The sequence below is a fragment of the Pristis pectinata genome, chromosome X, assembly GCF_009764475.1.
Source record: "Pristis pectinata isolate sPriPec2 chromosome X, sPriPec2.1.pri, whole genome shotgun sequence".
NCBI classification, from domain to species: domain Eukaryota; kingdom Metazoa; phylum Chordata; class Chondrichthyes; order Rhinopristiformes; family Pristidae; genus Pristis; species Pristis pectinata.
In genome coordinates, this window is record NC_067450.1 from 13,594,273 (window position 1) to 13,610,277 (window position 16,005).

The window sequence follows — 16,005 nt, forward strand, 5'->3', positions numbered from 1 at the left end:
CAGGCAGGAGGTACAGGATCCTGAAGACCCACAGCTCAAGGTTCAACAACAGCTTCCTCTCCACTGCCGTCAGGGTCTTGAACCCACCTAAAAACTCCAATTTTATGTCAGACTGCATTTCTTGTTCTCTCTCTCAACTTGCACAAGTGTTGTTGTGTTCATGTTATTTATTTATTTATTTTTGTGTCAGTTATGTACAATTTATGTTAATTTAAGTTTCTGTTAACTTATGTTTGTCATGTCTGTAACGTACCGTGCTGCTGCTACAAAAAGCTAACTTTCATGGCATTTATACCCTGGGTGTGCATGTCCATGACGATAAACTTGAACTTGTAGAGGTGGAAAACATACATGCTTGCTTTTGCTAAGAATATTCATTTATTTAATTTTAAATATGTACACCTTGCTGTAATGGAGAATCACTTCAAAATACAAATTCAAATATGAACAGAATTATTCTATGAGAAAGCTCACGAGTACAACCTTCCTTTTTCTTGATGTGTTATTCATTGTACAGAGTGAAACCTTACACCAACTACTGGAAGACTGCAGCCAAGGGTGAGTTTGGGAGCTATGTAAGAGGAACAAGCTCAGGGTCAACAGGGCTTTCACATCCCCAATAGAGTCATCATCAGTGCAATCCTTGGGTTACACAGGGCAGTGAGGATGGGTTCAAGAGACAAAGCTTAAGCACTGCCCAGCTCAGGACAACAACCACATCGGAAGGCAGCCCTGGGCACTTCTCTCTACGTTGGACAATTGTACCTGGTATTGTAATGGCAGTGGGCTGGTGCTGCTGCCAGTCCAAGAGAAGAGACACACTTGGTACCTAGTACTTGCAGGTTCCACTGATAGATGCAGACAGCCCAATTGGTGAAGAAGTAAACTGACCTGGTACTAACATCAGTCAAATTATGTGATCATAATTTCATTTATATACAAATCCAAAATTTGACCATGGTTGGAAATCTAAGACAGGCCACCAAGATGGTTGGTGTGAAGAGCAGTGCCTCTGGAGGTCATTGAGGTCACTGTTGGGGAGGTTGGGCAGGCACGGTAGTGTAGTGGTTAGTGTAACGCTATTACAGCGCCAGCGACCCAGCTTCAATTCCGGCCGCTGTCTGTAAGGAGTTTGTACGTTCTCCCCGTGTCTGCGTGGGTTTCCTCCGGGTGCTCCGGTTTCCTCCCACATTCCAAAGACCTACGGGTTAGGAAGTTGTGGGCACGCTATGTTGGCGACACTTGCGGGCTGCCCCCAGAACACTCGACGCAAAAGATACATTTCACTGTGTGTTTCGATGTACATGTGACTAATAAAGATGCCTTACTTATCTTATAATTTACCTCTACCCATCTCCCTATCTGCACCCTGTGCCTCTTCCCTCCTCAGCTCTCCCATCCTGTACCCCATCTCACCCTTCAGCCTCTGTCTCCCTCCTGTCCATCTTCCATCCTTTCCCCTCCACTCTTCCACAATCTATCCCTCCCCCTCCACTGCCTGTCTCACCTCTTCCCTGTGCCTCTCCCACCTCTCTACCTCAGCTCTGCTGCTCCAATTGCTTTTCCTCCTGCTAAAAGCTGGAGCAGTATTTACCTGAGTCATTGAGGGTTTCCGATCAGATTAGGATTTCCTTGAAGGGACGGGAATATAAAATTATTCTAGACTACATTGGGAAGTTATGCAGTTTATGACCCTTATCCCACCCTTATCCCGCAGGGTGCAGGGTCTAAAGTGAGCAGATCACATTCTTATTGTCTTCGAACATATCTTGAGCATCCGGTAGCTCTTTGAAGCCAAGTAGTGCAACTATCCACCATGGATAGTGGACCCAAGAGGCCTCCAGACCCCAACATGTCACCTTCAGCCTTATTTGCAAGGGTGAGAATCCAATAAATAGTAAAATACTTTAATCACCTGTTCTTTGGTGTTAAAATTGCCCCCTGTTTCCTAAACCCATCCTCCCATAGGGTGGCCCACTGGTGCCCGTCAAGAGATGGTCCACTAACTGGGTCACGACTTAGCCCAGGAAGGTCACGTCTGCAGCAGCGTCCCTTGATGTCACTGGACATTAGGATTTCACCCCCGACTGGAAATTTCCACAACCATTGGGGATGAGTGACATGCTGGCCCCTGTGATTTTGTTGTGTGTTCCTGTGGTCTGATAGATCCCAAAAAGAAATATGTAGTATCAGACTTTGCCGACAATTAGAAACAATTTTTAAAATCATGATCTGCTGAATCAAGTAACCAAACTGATTTATGACAATCATTTACAGAAATGCTCCAACTCAGTCCAATCTAGGGAAAGTCATGTCAGTTATCAGTACTCCCTGACGGAGTCTCCTCAGTGGATGGTGTCCACATCTGCTGAATGGATTGGCTCCATTTGCTGAAATACCTGACTCTGATCTTCCGCAATCATCACCCTGTTCTCATTGTTGTCATGACCGCAGTCCAAGAACGGGACACCCATGGTAACCAAACAAAACCACACCTACAGAGAGACACACAAAAGGCAGTCAGCCTCAAAATAAATGGCTCCTAGCAGTGGAAGTCTAAGGAGCTATTACAGAGCGTGACGTGGATTATCAGGATCTATTTGATAAAATTCCAGACAACGAGGATGTTGCCAGTATTCGAGGGACTGAGTTATAGGGAGAAGTTGGACAGGCTGGGACTTTATTCCTTGGAACATATGGAGATGTATAAGATCATGAGGGGCATAGATAGGGTGAATGCATACAGTCTTTTTCCCAGGGAAGGGGAACCAAAAACTAGAGGGCACAGGTTTAAGGTGAGAGGGGAAAGATTTAAAAGGGGCCTGAGGCGCAACTTCTTCACATAAAGGGTGGTCCATATATGGAACGAACTGCCAGAGGATGCAGTTGAGGCAGGTACACTAACAACATTTAAAAGACATTTGGATAAGCATATACATGGATAGGGAAGGTTTAGAGGGATATTGGCCAAACACAGGCAAATGGGACTATCTTAGATGGGAATCTTGGTCGGCATGGACAAGTTGGGCCAAAGGGCCTGTTTCCGTGTTGTATAACTCCATGACAACAGGCTAGTAAACAAGATTGAAGTTCTTGGAATTAAAGGCTCAGGAGCAGCAAGGACAGAACTTGGATTAAAGCCACAAGCAGAGAGTGGTGATAAGGGGTTACTTTCCACACTGGGGGATGGTGGACAGAGGTGTCCCCAGGGGTCAGTGCTGGGACCACTGCTTTCTATATATATTCATGACCTAGACACAGGTGTGCAGGGTAAAATGTCCAAACCTGCTGACCACCCAAAGGTTGGAAGTGCGATGAGCTGTGAGGAGGACAGTAACTGTCTGTTCCAGGACACAGGCAGGTTGGCAGAATGGACAGGCAAGTGGCAGATGGAGTTTAATACAGGAAAGGGTGAAGTGGCAGGGCATATTGAATGAGAGGTTGTTAAAGTGTATGGGATCCTGGAATTCATAGAGGCATAGAGTAGAAAACAGGAGGGTTGTCCTCCTTGGAGCAAAGAAGGTTAAGAGATTTGGGAGCAGTAGACAAGACCTAGGAGACACAATGGAAGAGTGCTGCTTGTATTGTGAATGTGTGTTCCTGAAGGGCTAGATCCTGAGGTCACAGCTGTGAGGCTAAATGCGCTGGGAAATGTGCAATCTCGCAATAGATCAATACAATAGTGTACACCAAAGCTGTTGTGAAACGTTGTGTGACAACTGAAACTGTCACAGTGCACTGCCACACAACAGGATCTGATTCCACTGTTCAGGGAACCTTGCAGTGAATGATCTTAATGACACTTTTTAGAAAATGGTATTGGACCACTGAACACTGCTTTAACACAAACTAGGAACTGAATTTCAAGGTGGTGTATAGTAAATCTCACTTAACATGCAGAAGAAAGTGATTTGGAGCATATTGATTTATACATAAGGAGTTATTTAGCACTACACCCCTGACTCTCTTTCGTGGGATTCTTGATTTAATGTTGGCCTTTCAGATCTGTGGGTAATTCAACACACAATTTTATCCTCCTTCGACCACAATGATAAGAGCTTTTACGGCAAAGTTCAACAAATAACAGTTAACCCTGAGCCCCTGTGGGCAGTTGGGATTGTCCCCTGATCAGCTGAGTACACCTGCCACTAATTCTAGCCACAGTGTGGGTCTCAGGTACCTGTTTCTATTCGCAATAAATGCAACGTGTCACAAGCTATAAGGAGCGTCTTAGTTTCTCAGGAGATGTTCTTGGACTTCTTACCCTTAAATCTTGATATGATGGCATTATAAAAGGCTCCAAGGAAGTATGATTCTCTACTGCTGCATACCAGCTGGGCAGTGTAGGAAAATAAACATTTACAGTACCTTAGGGTCACACAGCACAGAAACAGCCCTTCAGTCCACTGTGTTAGTGCCAGCCATCAACTACCCACCTACACCAATCCCAATTACCAGCACTTGGTCCGTACCCTTCTCTGCCTTGGTGATTCAAGTGCTTGTCCAGACACTTCTTAAACACTGTGACAGCCTCTGCCTGCACCACCCCCTCAGGCAGTGTGTTCCAGATTCCAAACCCCTCTGGGGGAGAAATAAATATTTCCTTTGATCCCCTCTAACCCTTTTACTTCTCACCTTAAACCCATGCCCTCTGGTTTTATGGGGAAGACTTTACTACTTATCCACCCTATATATGCCTCTTATAACTTTCTAATCATTTGTCCTGCATTCACATCCAAATCCTTAATGTACACAACAAACAGCAGGGGTCCCAGCATCGATCTCTGTGGAACACCACTAGTCACAGGTTTCCAACCACAAGAACAACCCTCCACCACCACCCTCTATCTCCTACTACCAAGCCAGTTTTGGATCCAATTTGCCAACTTGCGTTGGATCTCATGGACTCGGACCTTGTTGAAGGCCTTACTGAAGTCAACGCAGACCACATCAACCCCATTGCCCTCATCAGTATATTTTGTTCTCTTCAAAACAAAATTAGTCAGACAGGATCTCCCAACCACAAAGCCGTGCTGACTATCCCTGATCAGTCCCTGCCTTTCTAAGTGTTGATTAATCCCATCCCTCAGAATTTTTTCCAAGAAGTCCCCTCACTTTCTTCAGTATCCTCCCTTTACCAACACTAAATGTGTAACTTCCTTATTCGGGTTGGATCCTTGGTCTTCCATCATTTTCAATATATTGAAAAGATCCCTGAAGGTGGCAACACAGGTAGATAGGGTGGTGTAGAAGGCATAAGGGAAACTTGCCTTCTTTAGCTGGGGCATAGAACATAAGAGCAGGGAGGTCTAGGCACAACTTTATAAAACATTGGTTAGGCCTCTGCTGGAGCACTGTGTGCAGTTCTGGTCACCACACTACAGGAAGGATGTGACTGCACTGGAGAAGGTGCAGAGGGGATTCCCCAGAGTGTTGCCTGGGACGGAGTGTTTCAGTTATGAGGAGAGACTGGACAGCGTGGGCCTGTTTTCCTTGGAGTGGAGGGGGCTGAGGGGGGATCTGATAGAGGGGTACACAATTATGTGGGGCATAGATAGGGGAGATAGTGAAAAAGGAGACACAAGAGACAGCAGGTGCTGGAATCTGGAGTAGTAAACAAACTGCTGGAGGTACTCAGTGGGTCGAGCAGCATCTGTGGAGGCAGAGGGACAGTCAATGTTTCAGGTCGGGACTCTGCATCAGGACTGAGAGTGCAGGGGGGAGATAGGCAGTATGCAGAGGTGAGAGGGAGGGGTGAGATAGGGGCTGGGAGGTGATGGTTGGGCGTGTGGCTGTAGGACGAGTCTTGGTGAGAACATTGTTGAAGAGCGGAAGAACAGTAGAAACAACGGTGGGACCGTGAGAGAGGGACTCACAGAACCCCCGTCGAAAGGAGGTGGAGAACTTCTTCAATGTTGGCAAGAATTCCCAGTGGAGTAGTGGATAGTGAGAAACTTTACCCAGAGCAGAGGTGTCTAAGACCAGAGGGCATAGGGTTAACATGAGGACTAAGTGGTTTTAGAGGGAGTCTGAGGACAAGTTCCGCCAGAGGGGGGTGGGAATCTGGAACACACTGCCTGAGGTGGAGGCAGAGACTCTCACAACACTTAAGAAGTGTCCGGACAAGCACTTGAATCACCAAGGCAGAGAAGGGTGCAGACCAAGTTCTGGTAAATGGTTTAGTGTGGAGGGGTACTCACTGGTTGGCATGGACATGGGGGCTGTAGGACCCGTTTCTATACTGTAGGACTGTGACTATGACCATGAAATTCTTTGTAACTTCTATTGAAAGATGCAAAACATTCTTAGCAATTTTCTGATTCCCCATGATATTTTCCCCTGCCATTAATATTTTCCCATTATAGTTTTTCAGACGAACTGAGAAACTAGTTGTGACAATGGCGCAGCGGGTAGAGCCACTGCCTCTTAGCACCAGAGACCTGGGTTCGATCCTGACCTCTGGCGCTGTCTGTGTGGAGTTTGCATGTTCTCCCTGTGACCGTGTGGGTTTCCCTCCGGGTGCTCCGGTTTCCTCCCACATCCCAACGACGTGCGGGTCGGTGGGTTAATCGGCCGCTGTAAATTGCCCCCAGTGTGTGGGTGAGGGGTAGAGTCTGGGGGAAGTTGATGGGAATGTGGGGAGAATGAAATGTGGGATTCATGTAGGATTGGTGTAAATGGGTGCTTGATAATTGACATGGACTCGATGGGCCGAAGGGTCTGTTTCTGTGCTGTATCACTCTAGGACTAGATTAAAAGAAATTGGGGCCACTGTGACTGGCAAGCATGCTCTAAAAATAAGAGTGAGACCTTAGAAGATTGAAGTTAGGAAACTTTTCCACATGGAGAGAGGTAGAAATTTGGAACTCTATTCCACAAACAGTAATTGTTTGTTTTAAAACTGAGACTGATTGATTTTTCTTGACTGAAGGTATGGAAGGGAAAAGGCAGCTGGGGAGTTAGGTCACACCATGTCATCGAACAGCAAAAGATGCTGCTGGGACAGACAGCCTATGGTACCCATATTCCCAAATCCCCATATTCCCAAATATTCCCAAATGTTCCAGAACTTACCAAGTAAGACACAAAAGATAAATAGGCAATTGCCACGACAGCTGCTACAATGTAGAATGCCACGATGTTCAGATTTGAAACATAATCGATCACAAAATATATGTTAATGCAGCAGATGATCAGAATGATAACTCCGCCTATAATCTTCCACACGCTGGAGGAAAGTAGAAAGAATCCAGGCAACATTAGTGTTACACCATGTAATCACACAGCTCTGTCAACACAGACACACCATCTCTACAGCCGTCAGCAACAAGGTGGAGTCTGCTCCATATGGAGTGATGTGCCACTTTCAGACCAGGAACAGTAAAGTTCTGCACCTGTACTGACACTTGGGTACTTGGCCAATCTTAGGGGCAAATATTAAAAAGCATTGAAACCAATTTTGCTGTTAACAGTGCACCACAGTGGCTCTGCAGTCCAAGTGCCTTCTCCTCTGAGCTCAGAGGTTCTTTTTATACAAGCTAAGCATTAATGGGATAACGGAAAATGGATTGGTGTAAAGTTCACCACACAACCAACCCATCACACAAAACTGAATTGCAGAGCAGCATTTAAGTCACGTTCTATTAGTGTACCTGCATACTTTGCATTCTGCACTGATTTTCTGTGTATTTTGCTCAATGCATCACATCTGTATTAATGCCCATTAGAAATATTTCTTGAAGTCTGCAGCTTCTGTGCTGACATCGGTAATATCAAACATCAATTGAAGACAATTTTATTTTTGCCCATTTTAAGACCCTCTATTAGATTCCCAACATTTTCACCTTTGACAAAGGACTGACTTCAAGGCTTGTAAAGCCTTTCAGACTGGTCTCTCACAAACAGCTCATATTCCTTCCACAGTACAGCGGATAAAACGAGAGGGAAGAAAATCCCAACTTTCCCTCTCCATCCCATTGTTTCCCAGTCATCACACATCCTGGCTGCATTGTCACATATTGCTCCCATTCTACCAGTACAGGAGTATGTGCTGTCTGCTTTTGTACTTTGATGGTATATGGACAGCACTGGGACAGTGCTTAGTTTTGATACAGCTTTTCTCCCATTTCTCCCATAGTTGTTTGTTCCTTCACAGTGTGCTTCAGTCCATCATTGCCAGCTCATCCTCTAGCTCCTCACCAATACAGTCATTCTTCACGTACGAGGCCAGACAGACTAAGTGTGAACTGGGGAGTCAGACTACTTACAGACCGTTGACAAAGTCGTGCATTACCGAGTTCATACTGGTAAATGTCAACACTGGGATCAATGCAAACGGCAGCTGCAGAGAGTTGAAAGGTTATTTGTTAGATCTGGGGACAGTGCCACCGTCAAGAAACCAAAATTACACAGATACGATTGAAGTAAACGCCCTGCCCTTCCTCACCGCTAGTACGGTCCGCTCGACCTGACGTGGGAAACTGAGGTGTGATAAAGTCGTACCCTGAGCCACAAATACTCAATGCCTCACCTAGAGCACACTCATCAGATTCAAATGCAGAAACCCTACCCGCACTTGTGTCAGCAAGACTGTCTGGAACTCTGCAGGCCGACAGCATTTTCTCACAAGATAGGGTAAGGCAAGATATTTATTTATTAGTCACATGTACCTCGAAACACACAGTGAAATGCGTCTTTTTGCGTTACTGAGAATGTGCTGGGGGCAACCCGCAAGTGTCGCCACGCTTCCGGTGCCAACGTAGCATGCCCACAACTTCCTAACCCGTACGTCTTTGGAATGTGGGAGGAAACCGGAGCACCCGGACCAATCCTGGGCTTGTTACTTATGGAACAGATGAGAACTATCATCCTGCAGAGTGTGAGAACAGGATTCAGGCCATCAATTCTTTTCTATGCTCTTCACAGTCTCATGAACTCCATCCAGCTATTGGATCTTGAGAGCAAGCTGTATGTAAATACTCCCTGATCTTCAAAAGTAATCATGTGAAACCGACTGTTTCTTCAACAGACAACATTTCCTCCCACCTTACCAGCAGAGGAATGCTAATGTCCTGTTCAGTATTTGATTAACTCCAGGCGGATGTGTCCCCGTAACCAGCAATGCAAGAAAGCATTGGGGAATGAGCCGGGCCAGGTGATTGGAGTTTCAGTGGGGGAGCATTTTGGGAACAGTGATCACAACTTTGTAAGTTTTCAGACAGTTATGGATAAGGATAAGTCTGGACCTCGGGTGTAAGTGCTCAAATGGGGAAAGGCCAATTACAACTGTATTAGGCAGGAGCTGGGGAGAGGAAATTGCAGGTGACTGTTATTGGGTAAGTCCGCATTTGAGTCGTTTAAGTGGAGTCGTTTAGAGGCCAACTGGTCAGAATTCAGGACCAACTTGTTCCTGTGAGGAAGGAAGACAGGGATGGCAAAGTTCAGGAACACTGGATGACGAGAGATGTTGTAAGTTTAGTCAAAATGTAAAAGGAAGCATATGTCAGGTTTTGGAAGCTGAAATCAGAGGGGCCCTTGAGGAATATAAAGGAAGTTGGAGAGAACTTAAACAGGGAATCAGGAGGGGTAAAGGGACCATGAAATATCCTTGGCGAGTGGGATTAAATAGGATCCCAAGGCATTTTGTACGTACATTAAAAACATGAGGATGAGTAGAGAGGGGGGAGGACCACTGAAGGACAAAGCAGGGAATTTATGTCTGCATCCAGAGGAAGTGGGCAAGGTACTAAACGAGTACTTTGCATCGTTATTCACCAAGGAGAAGGACATGGAGGACAGTGAGATCAGGGAGGGGTAAGCTGATATTCTAGGGCATGTTGATATCAAGGTGTTGGGTCTCCTGAAGAACATTAAGGTGGATAAGTCCCCAGGGCCTGGTGGTATCTATCCCAGGTTATTGAGAGAGACAAGAGAGGAGATTGCTGGGGCCTTGACAGAGATCTCCGTATCCTCTTTAGTCACAGGCGAGGTTCCCAGAGGACTGGAGAGTAGCCAATGGTGTTCCTCTGTTTAAGAAGGGCAACAGAACAAACCAGGAAATTATTGGCTGGTGAGCCTGCCGTCAGTGGTGGGGGAATTATTGGAGAAGATTCTCACATCTGGAAAAGCATGGACTTATTAGAGATCGTAAGAATGGCTTTGTACAGGGGAGGTCCTGTCTTACAAACTTCATTGAGGAGGTGACGAAGATGATTGATGAGTGTAGGGCAATGGATGTTGTCTACATGGACTTTGGTAAAGCTTTCGACAAGGTCCTTCAGGGTAGGCTGATCCAGAAGATGGGATCCATGGAGACTTGGGAAAATTGATTCAAAATTGGTTTGACCATGAAAGTCAGAGGGCTGTGGATAATGAGGAAGATTTCCAGGATGTAGGTCAGTTAGAAATGTGGGCAGAAAAATGGCAGATGGAGTTTAATCCGGGCAAGTGTGAGGTGATGGACTTTGAGAGGTCAAATGTAAGCGGAAAGTATACAGTAAATGGCAGGACCCTTGGGAGCACTGATGTACAGAGGGATCTTGGGGTGCAAGTCCGTAGCTCCCTGAAAGTGGCGACACATGGACAGGGTGGTAAAGAAGGTGTACGGTATACTTGCCTTCATGGGCCAGGGTATTGAGTATAAGAGTCGGGAAGTCATGTTACAGCTGTATAAAACTTTGGTTAGGCCACATTTGGAGCACTGTGTGCAGTTCTGGTCGCCCCATTACAGGAAGGGTGTGGGGATTTGGAGAGGATGCAGAAGAGGTTCACCAGGATGCTGCCTGGATTAGAGGGTATGAGCTATAAGGAGAGGTTGGACAAACTTGGGTTGTTTTCTCTGGATTGACAGAGGCTGAGGGGAGACGATGGAAGTTTATATGATTATGAGAGGCATAGACAGAGTAGGCAGCTGATATCTTTTTCCCAGGGTTGAAACGTCTAACACTAGAGGGCATGGATTTAAGGTGAGAGGGGATAAGTTCAAAGGAGATGTGTGGGGCACGTTTTTTTACACAGAGTGGTGGGTGCCTGGAATGCGCTGCCGGGGGTGGGGGTGGAGGCAGATGCGATAGAGGTGTTTAAGATGCTCTTAGACAGGCACATGAATGTGCAGAGAATGGAGGGAGATGGACGTTGTGTGGGCTGAAGGGGCTAGGTGTTATTAGTTTCATTAGTTTGGCACAACATTGTGGGCTGAAGGGCCTGTCCCTGTGCTGTTCTTTGTTCTAGAGGTACTTGGCCCCCTTTGGAAGAGGCAGCATTGATGGTTTGTGATAGGGGTCTGTTCCGCTCAGTCATCACTGAGAGAGCAAGTGTTTTTTCTCTAAAAGTAAAGCACTGCAGCCGCTGGAAATATTCGGCAAATCTACTGAAGTAAAAACAAAATGCTGGAAACACTCAGCAGGTCAGGCAGCATCTATGGAGAGAAAGACTGCTAACATTTCAGGTTACTGACCCTTCATCAGAAGGGATGCACGATGTCCTCAGCACCGTGGGTGTTCCACAGTGAGTCCATCCACAACTCCTAATGTTGTCAGGTGTTTGACAAGGTCCTGCATGGGAAGCTGCTCCAGAAGGTTGGGGCACATGGGATCCAAGGAGGGCTGGCTAATTGGATCCAAAATTGGCTTAGTGATAAGAGGCAGAGGATGGTGGTGGAAGGATGCCTTTGTGAATGGAAGTCTGTGACCAGTGGCGTACCACAGGGATCGGTGCTGGGGACCTTTGTTGTTTATGATACATACAGTATTGCCGATTTGGCTGTGAATGTCGGAAGAGCTATTGGTAAGTTTGCAGATGATGTAAAAATTGGTGGTGTTTTGAACAGTGAGGAAGATTGTTTAAGGCTACAGCTGGCTATAGGTCAGATGGAAAGTTGGGCAGAGCGTTGGCCGATGGAATTTAATTCCAACAAGTGCATTTTGGGAAGTCAAGTAGGGGTGGGACGTATACAGTGGATGGTAGGGTGCGAAGGACTTGGATCCCTAGATCTCACTGAACAGCAAGACTTAGGGGTGCAAGTCCAGAGATCTTTAAAGGTGGCAGCACAGGTAGATAACGTGGTAAGGAAGGCATATGGGATACTGGCCTTCATTTGTCAGGGGACTGAGTACAAAAGCAAGAAGGTCATGCTCCAATTTTATAAAAATTTAGTCATAGAGTAATAAAGTCATAGAGTCACACAGCATGGAAACAGGTCTTTCGGCCCAAATGGTCCATGCTGACCAAGATTCCCATTTGCCCACATTTGGCCCAAGTCCCTCTAAACCTTTCCTATCCATGTACTTGTCCAAGTACCTTTTAAATGCTGTGAATATACCTCCTTCAACCACTTCCTCTGGCAGCTCGTTCCATATACGGACCACCCTCTGGGTGAAAAAGTTGCCCCTCAGGTTCCTATTAAATCTCTCCCCTCTCACCTTAAACCTGTGCTCCCTGGGATGGACAATAGGGAGGATTTGATTCCACTGGAGAGTGCTGAGGAGATTCACCAGGACATTGCTGGGGATGGAGGACCTTTGGTAACAGTGCAGGGATGGGGACAGAAGCTATTGCATATGATTCTCTGGCTATGATTGGACAGATAGAATGGTAGCCAGTAGGAACAGTACCACCCAGGGCAGGGTGAAGTGCCTGGAGGGTGGCACGGTGAACTGTGGCAAAGGATGTTGTCAGCTCAAGAAGGCGGAAGGGCTGGTGGTGAGGGGAAGGGGAAAGGAGTGGTTCAGGGTATGACTCAGGGGCAAGAACAATTCAAGCACAAGAATACTGAAAAATATAGGTGCTGACCTAAAGCGAACACATGATTAAGGAAAGGGAGGATGGAGATGTGGTGACAGTTTGCAGTGATGCAGTTTGTAAGGTTTGGTGTTTCGAGAAGGGGCAATAACTGCATTGGAGGGAGGGGGGACGGTTCCCAAGAAGGGAGAACTGTGTGGTCAGCAGTTCAGTAAGGCCGAGGAAGCAGGAGGTGGGTCTTGTACACAGGGTGATTTCAGGGAGGGGGAGACAGGGAAGAAACTGGTGCAGGGGAAGGTGAAGGGAAGAGCTTCTGTTTCTGCCGACTGAGCTAATGGGAGGGGGGGAAGTGACCGAGGCAGCAGACTAGATGGTCTCAGTCTCAGTTCATGAGCTTTATGGGCTTCTCTTTACTGTTGAGGGTGGAGCCGACAAGGGAAAGGCCCTGAAAGCAAAGGCTTCCAGTGTAGAAAAGAAGCCGGACGTCAATCTTTGCAGTTCAGGATGATCCTGGAATAGGGAGGGGCTTTCACCGATGGCACCAGGACCTGACGGTACTTTGTAGTCCTGCCAGATCCAGAGGTGAATGGACTAGTTACACAGAATCATAAGAGTCAGAGAGTTGCACAGCACAGAGACAGGCCCTTCGGCCCACTACATCCATGCTGGCCATGATGCCCATCCACACCTATCCCACTTGTCTGCATTAGGCCCCATACCCCTCTAAACCTTTCCTATCCACGTACCTGTCCAAGTGTATGTTAACCATTGTAACTGTACCCGCCTCCACCACTTCCTCTGGCAGCTCGTTCCACACACCCACCACCCTCTGGGTCAAATACTTGCCCCTCAGGTCTCCATTAAATTTCTCCCCCCCTGGGTTTAACGTGCACTGAGGTGGCGATGAAGGTGTGGGTGGGTACTAGCACTAAAAGAAATGTTCTGCTGAGTTGAGGTGGGGTGGTAGGGAAGGGAAAGAGTTATTCAGTATGAGTTTGTGTGAACAAGTAGTCTAAAAATCCATCTGTCCCAGGGCAGTACAATGATCCTGAGGCAAGGTATCAACCCGGGACACTGACCATCCCTCTGTCTCCACAGATGCTGCCTGACTCGCTGAGTTCCTCCAGCAGTGTGTTTTTTGCTTATGGCACAATGATGGCATTTTCCAGAGAGTCTCAATCTTCCAACGTGACCATCTCCAACGGGTGTTTTCCGATTCCCCAGTCCAACGCGCACGACCCAATTGCTCTGCGGTCCTCTCACACGACCCAGTCCTGCTGCAGCTTGGACAGAGCACTGCAGTGTGAAGCGTGGCTGCAGCTGATTGAGGAAAGGTGAGGGGGAGACATGGAGAGGCTGGTGGAACAGATAAACATGAAGAGAGAGGTACTGGGTGCAAGGAGCTGCTACGACCCTCCAGGGCTGCAGCCAGCACCTCTGGGCAGGGGGTTGCTAGGAGGTTCTTCGCCAGGAGTGAATCCCATGCTTGCATAGTCGTTGAATGCCTGTACTTTGTGGAAGCCAGCAAAGGCAGAACGTTGATCTGGTGTCTGGTTGGCCACATCCTCAGTGCAGTCAGAACGTAAGTGAACTCCCCTCTCCTTGGGTATGGAGTCTGAGTGCTGCAGTGAGCAGCAAACTGTGAGATGTGATAGAGGTCGGGAATGATGCGAGGAAACTGAGTGACCATGGCCCTGACTTCACCTGTGAGAGCGGCTCAGGCGTATTTGAGGTCCTTGAAGGTCACGGGTGTTACTGAGGACTGGCCTGTACACCTGAGAAGAGTGTGGGTTCCTGTAAACTCGCCCATCTTACCGACAGATCAATGTCATTCTGTAACCGGAGACTACCCTCCTCACCACCAACAATACCACTGATTCTTGCATCATCTGCAAACTTACTAATCACACCTCCAACATTCACACCCAAATCCTTAATGTACACAACAAACAGCAGGGGTCCCAGTGCCAATCCCTGTGGGACACCACTGGTCACAGGCTTCCAATCACACAAACACCCCTCCACCACCGCCCTCTGTCTCCGATCACCAAGCCGATTTTGGATCCAATTTACCATCTTGCCTTGAATCCCTTTTGTATCAGTCTTCCATGTGGGACCTTGTCAAAGGCCTTAATGAAGTCCGTGGAGACAACATCAACCGCGCTGCCCTCATTACTGAAACTATTAACTCTTCGAAAAACTCAATCAAATTGGTCAGACGAAACCATGCTTTCTTTGAATTAATCCCTGCCTGTCCAAGTGTACATTAATCCTGTCCCTTGGAGTTTTTTCCAGTAACTTCCCCACCACTGATGTTAGATTCACAGGCCTGTAACTACCTGATTTATCCCTGCTGCCCTTCTTGAATAAAGGTACCACATTTGCTGTCCTCCAGTCATCTGGTACCTCACCTGTGGTCGGTGAAGACTTAAGCATCTCCATCAGGGCCCCAACAATCTCCTCCCTGTCTCCCATAGCAACCTGGGATACACCTCATCAGGCCCTGGGGATTTATCCACCTTTATACCTGCTGATACATCCAAAACCTCCTCCTTTTTAATGGTAATGTGTTCCAGGATATCCCCATTCCCCTCCCTGAAATCTCCAACCGCAATATCCTTCTCCTCAGTGAATGCAGATGAGAAGTTTCATAGAAGCCCTCACCCATACCCTTTGGTTGCGTGCAGTAGATTGCCCCTGTGGTGCACAAACCCATTGGAGGTCAGTCTGGAGTGAGGGGAAGTCATTGGGAATGGGAGGAAGGCTCTGTGTTCAGTGTGAGCAGTGAGGGTGTGGAGGGAGGGGGAGCAGCCTGGAGAAGGACACGGTCTTAGTGTGGGCCCTTTAAATTGGCTGGTTTCGGGGGAACTGGGGTCAGTGAAAGCTGGTTGTTCCAGGAGTGAGCAAGAACATGGCAGCAAATTGGTACAGCTAGCAGAGCTACTGCCTCACTGCTCCAGACACCCGGGTTTGATGCTGTTGTCTGTGTGGAGTTTGCACGTTCTCCCTATGACCGTGTGGGTTTCCCCGGGTGCTCCGGTTTCCTCCCACATCCCAGCGACGTGCGGGTCGGTGGGTTAATCGGCTGCTGTAAATTGTCCCCAGTGTGTGGGTGAGGGGTGGTCTGGGGGGATTTGGGGAGAAGGTGGGGAGAATGGACTGGGATCAGTGTAGGATTGGTGTACATAGATGGTTGAGGGCCGGCAAGGACTCTATGGGCTGAAGGGCCTGTTCCCATGCTGTATGACTCTGTGACTGATGTTTCCT

General features: G+C 47.4%; 1 protein-coding gene across 1 annotated transcript in view; it reads right to left on the minus strand.

Moving 5' to 3' along the window:
- Positions 1-423: 423 nt before the first annotated feature.
- LOC127567050 (natural resistance-associated macrophage protein 2-like) overlaps positions 424-16,005 on the minus strand; it is an 80,259-nt gene continuing 64,677 nt past the window's right edge. Inside the window, exons 14-16 of the mRNA XM_052009715.1 lie at positions 8,268-8,341; positions 7,075-7,228; positions 424-2,495 (exon numbers count right to left, since the gene is read on the minus strand). Coding sequence (XP_051865675.1) covers positions 2,346-2,495; positions 7,075-7,228; positions 8,268-8,341 — 378 coding nt within the window. The 3' untranslated portion in view covers positions 424-2,345. The remainder of the gene's footprint in view (positions 2,496-7,074; positions 7,229-8,267; positions 8,342-16,005) is intronic.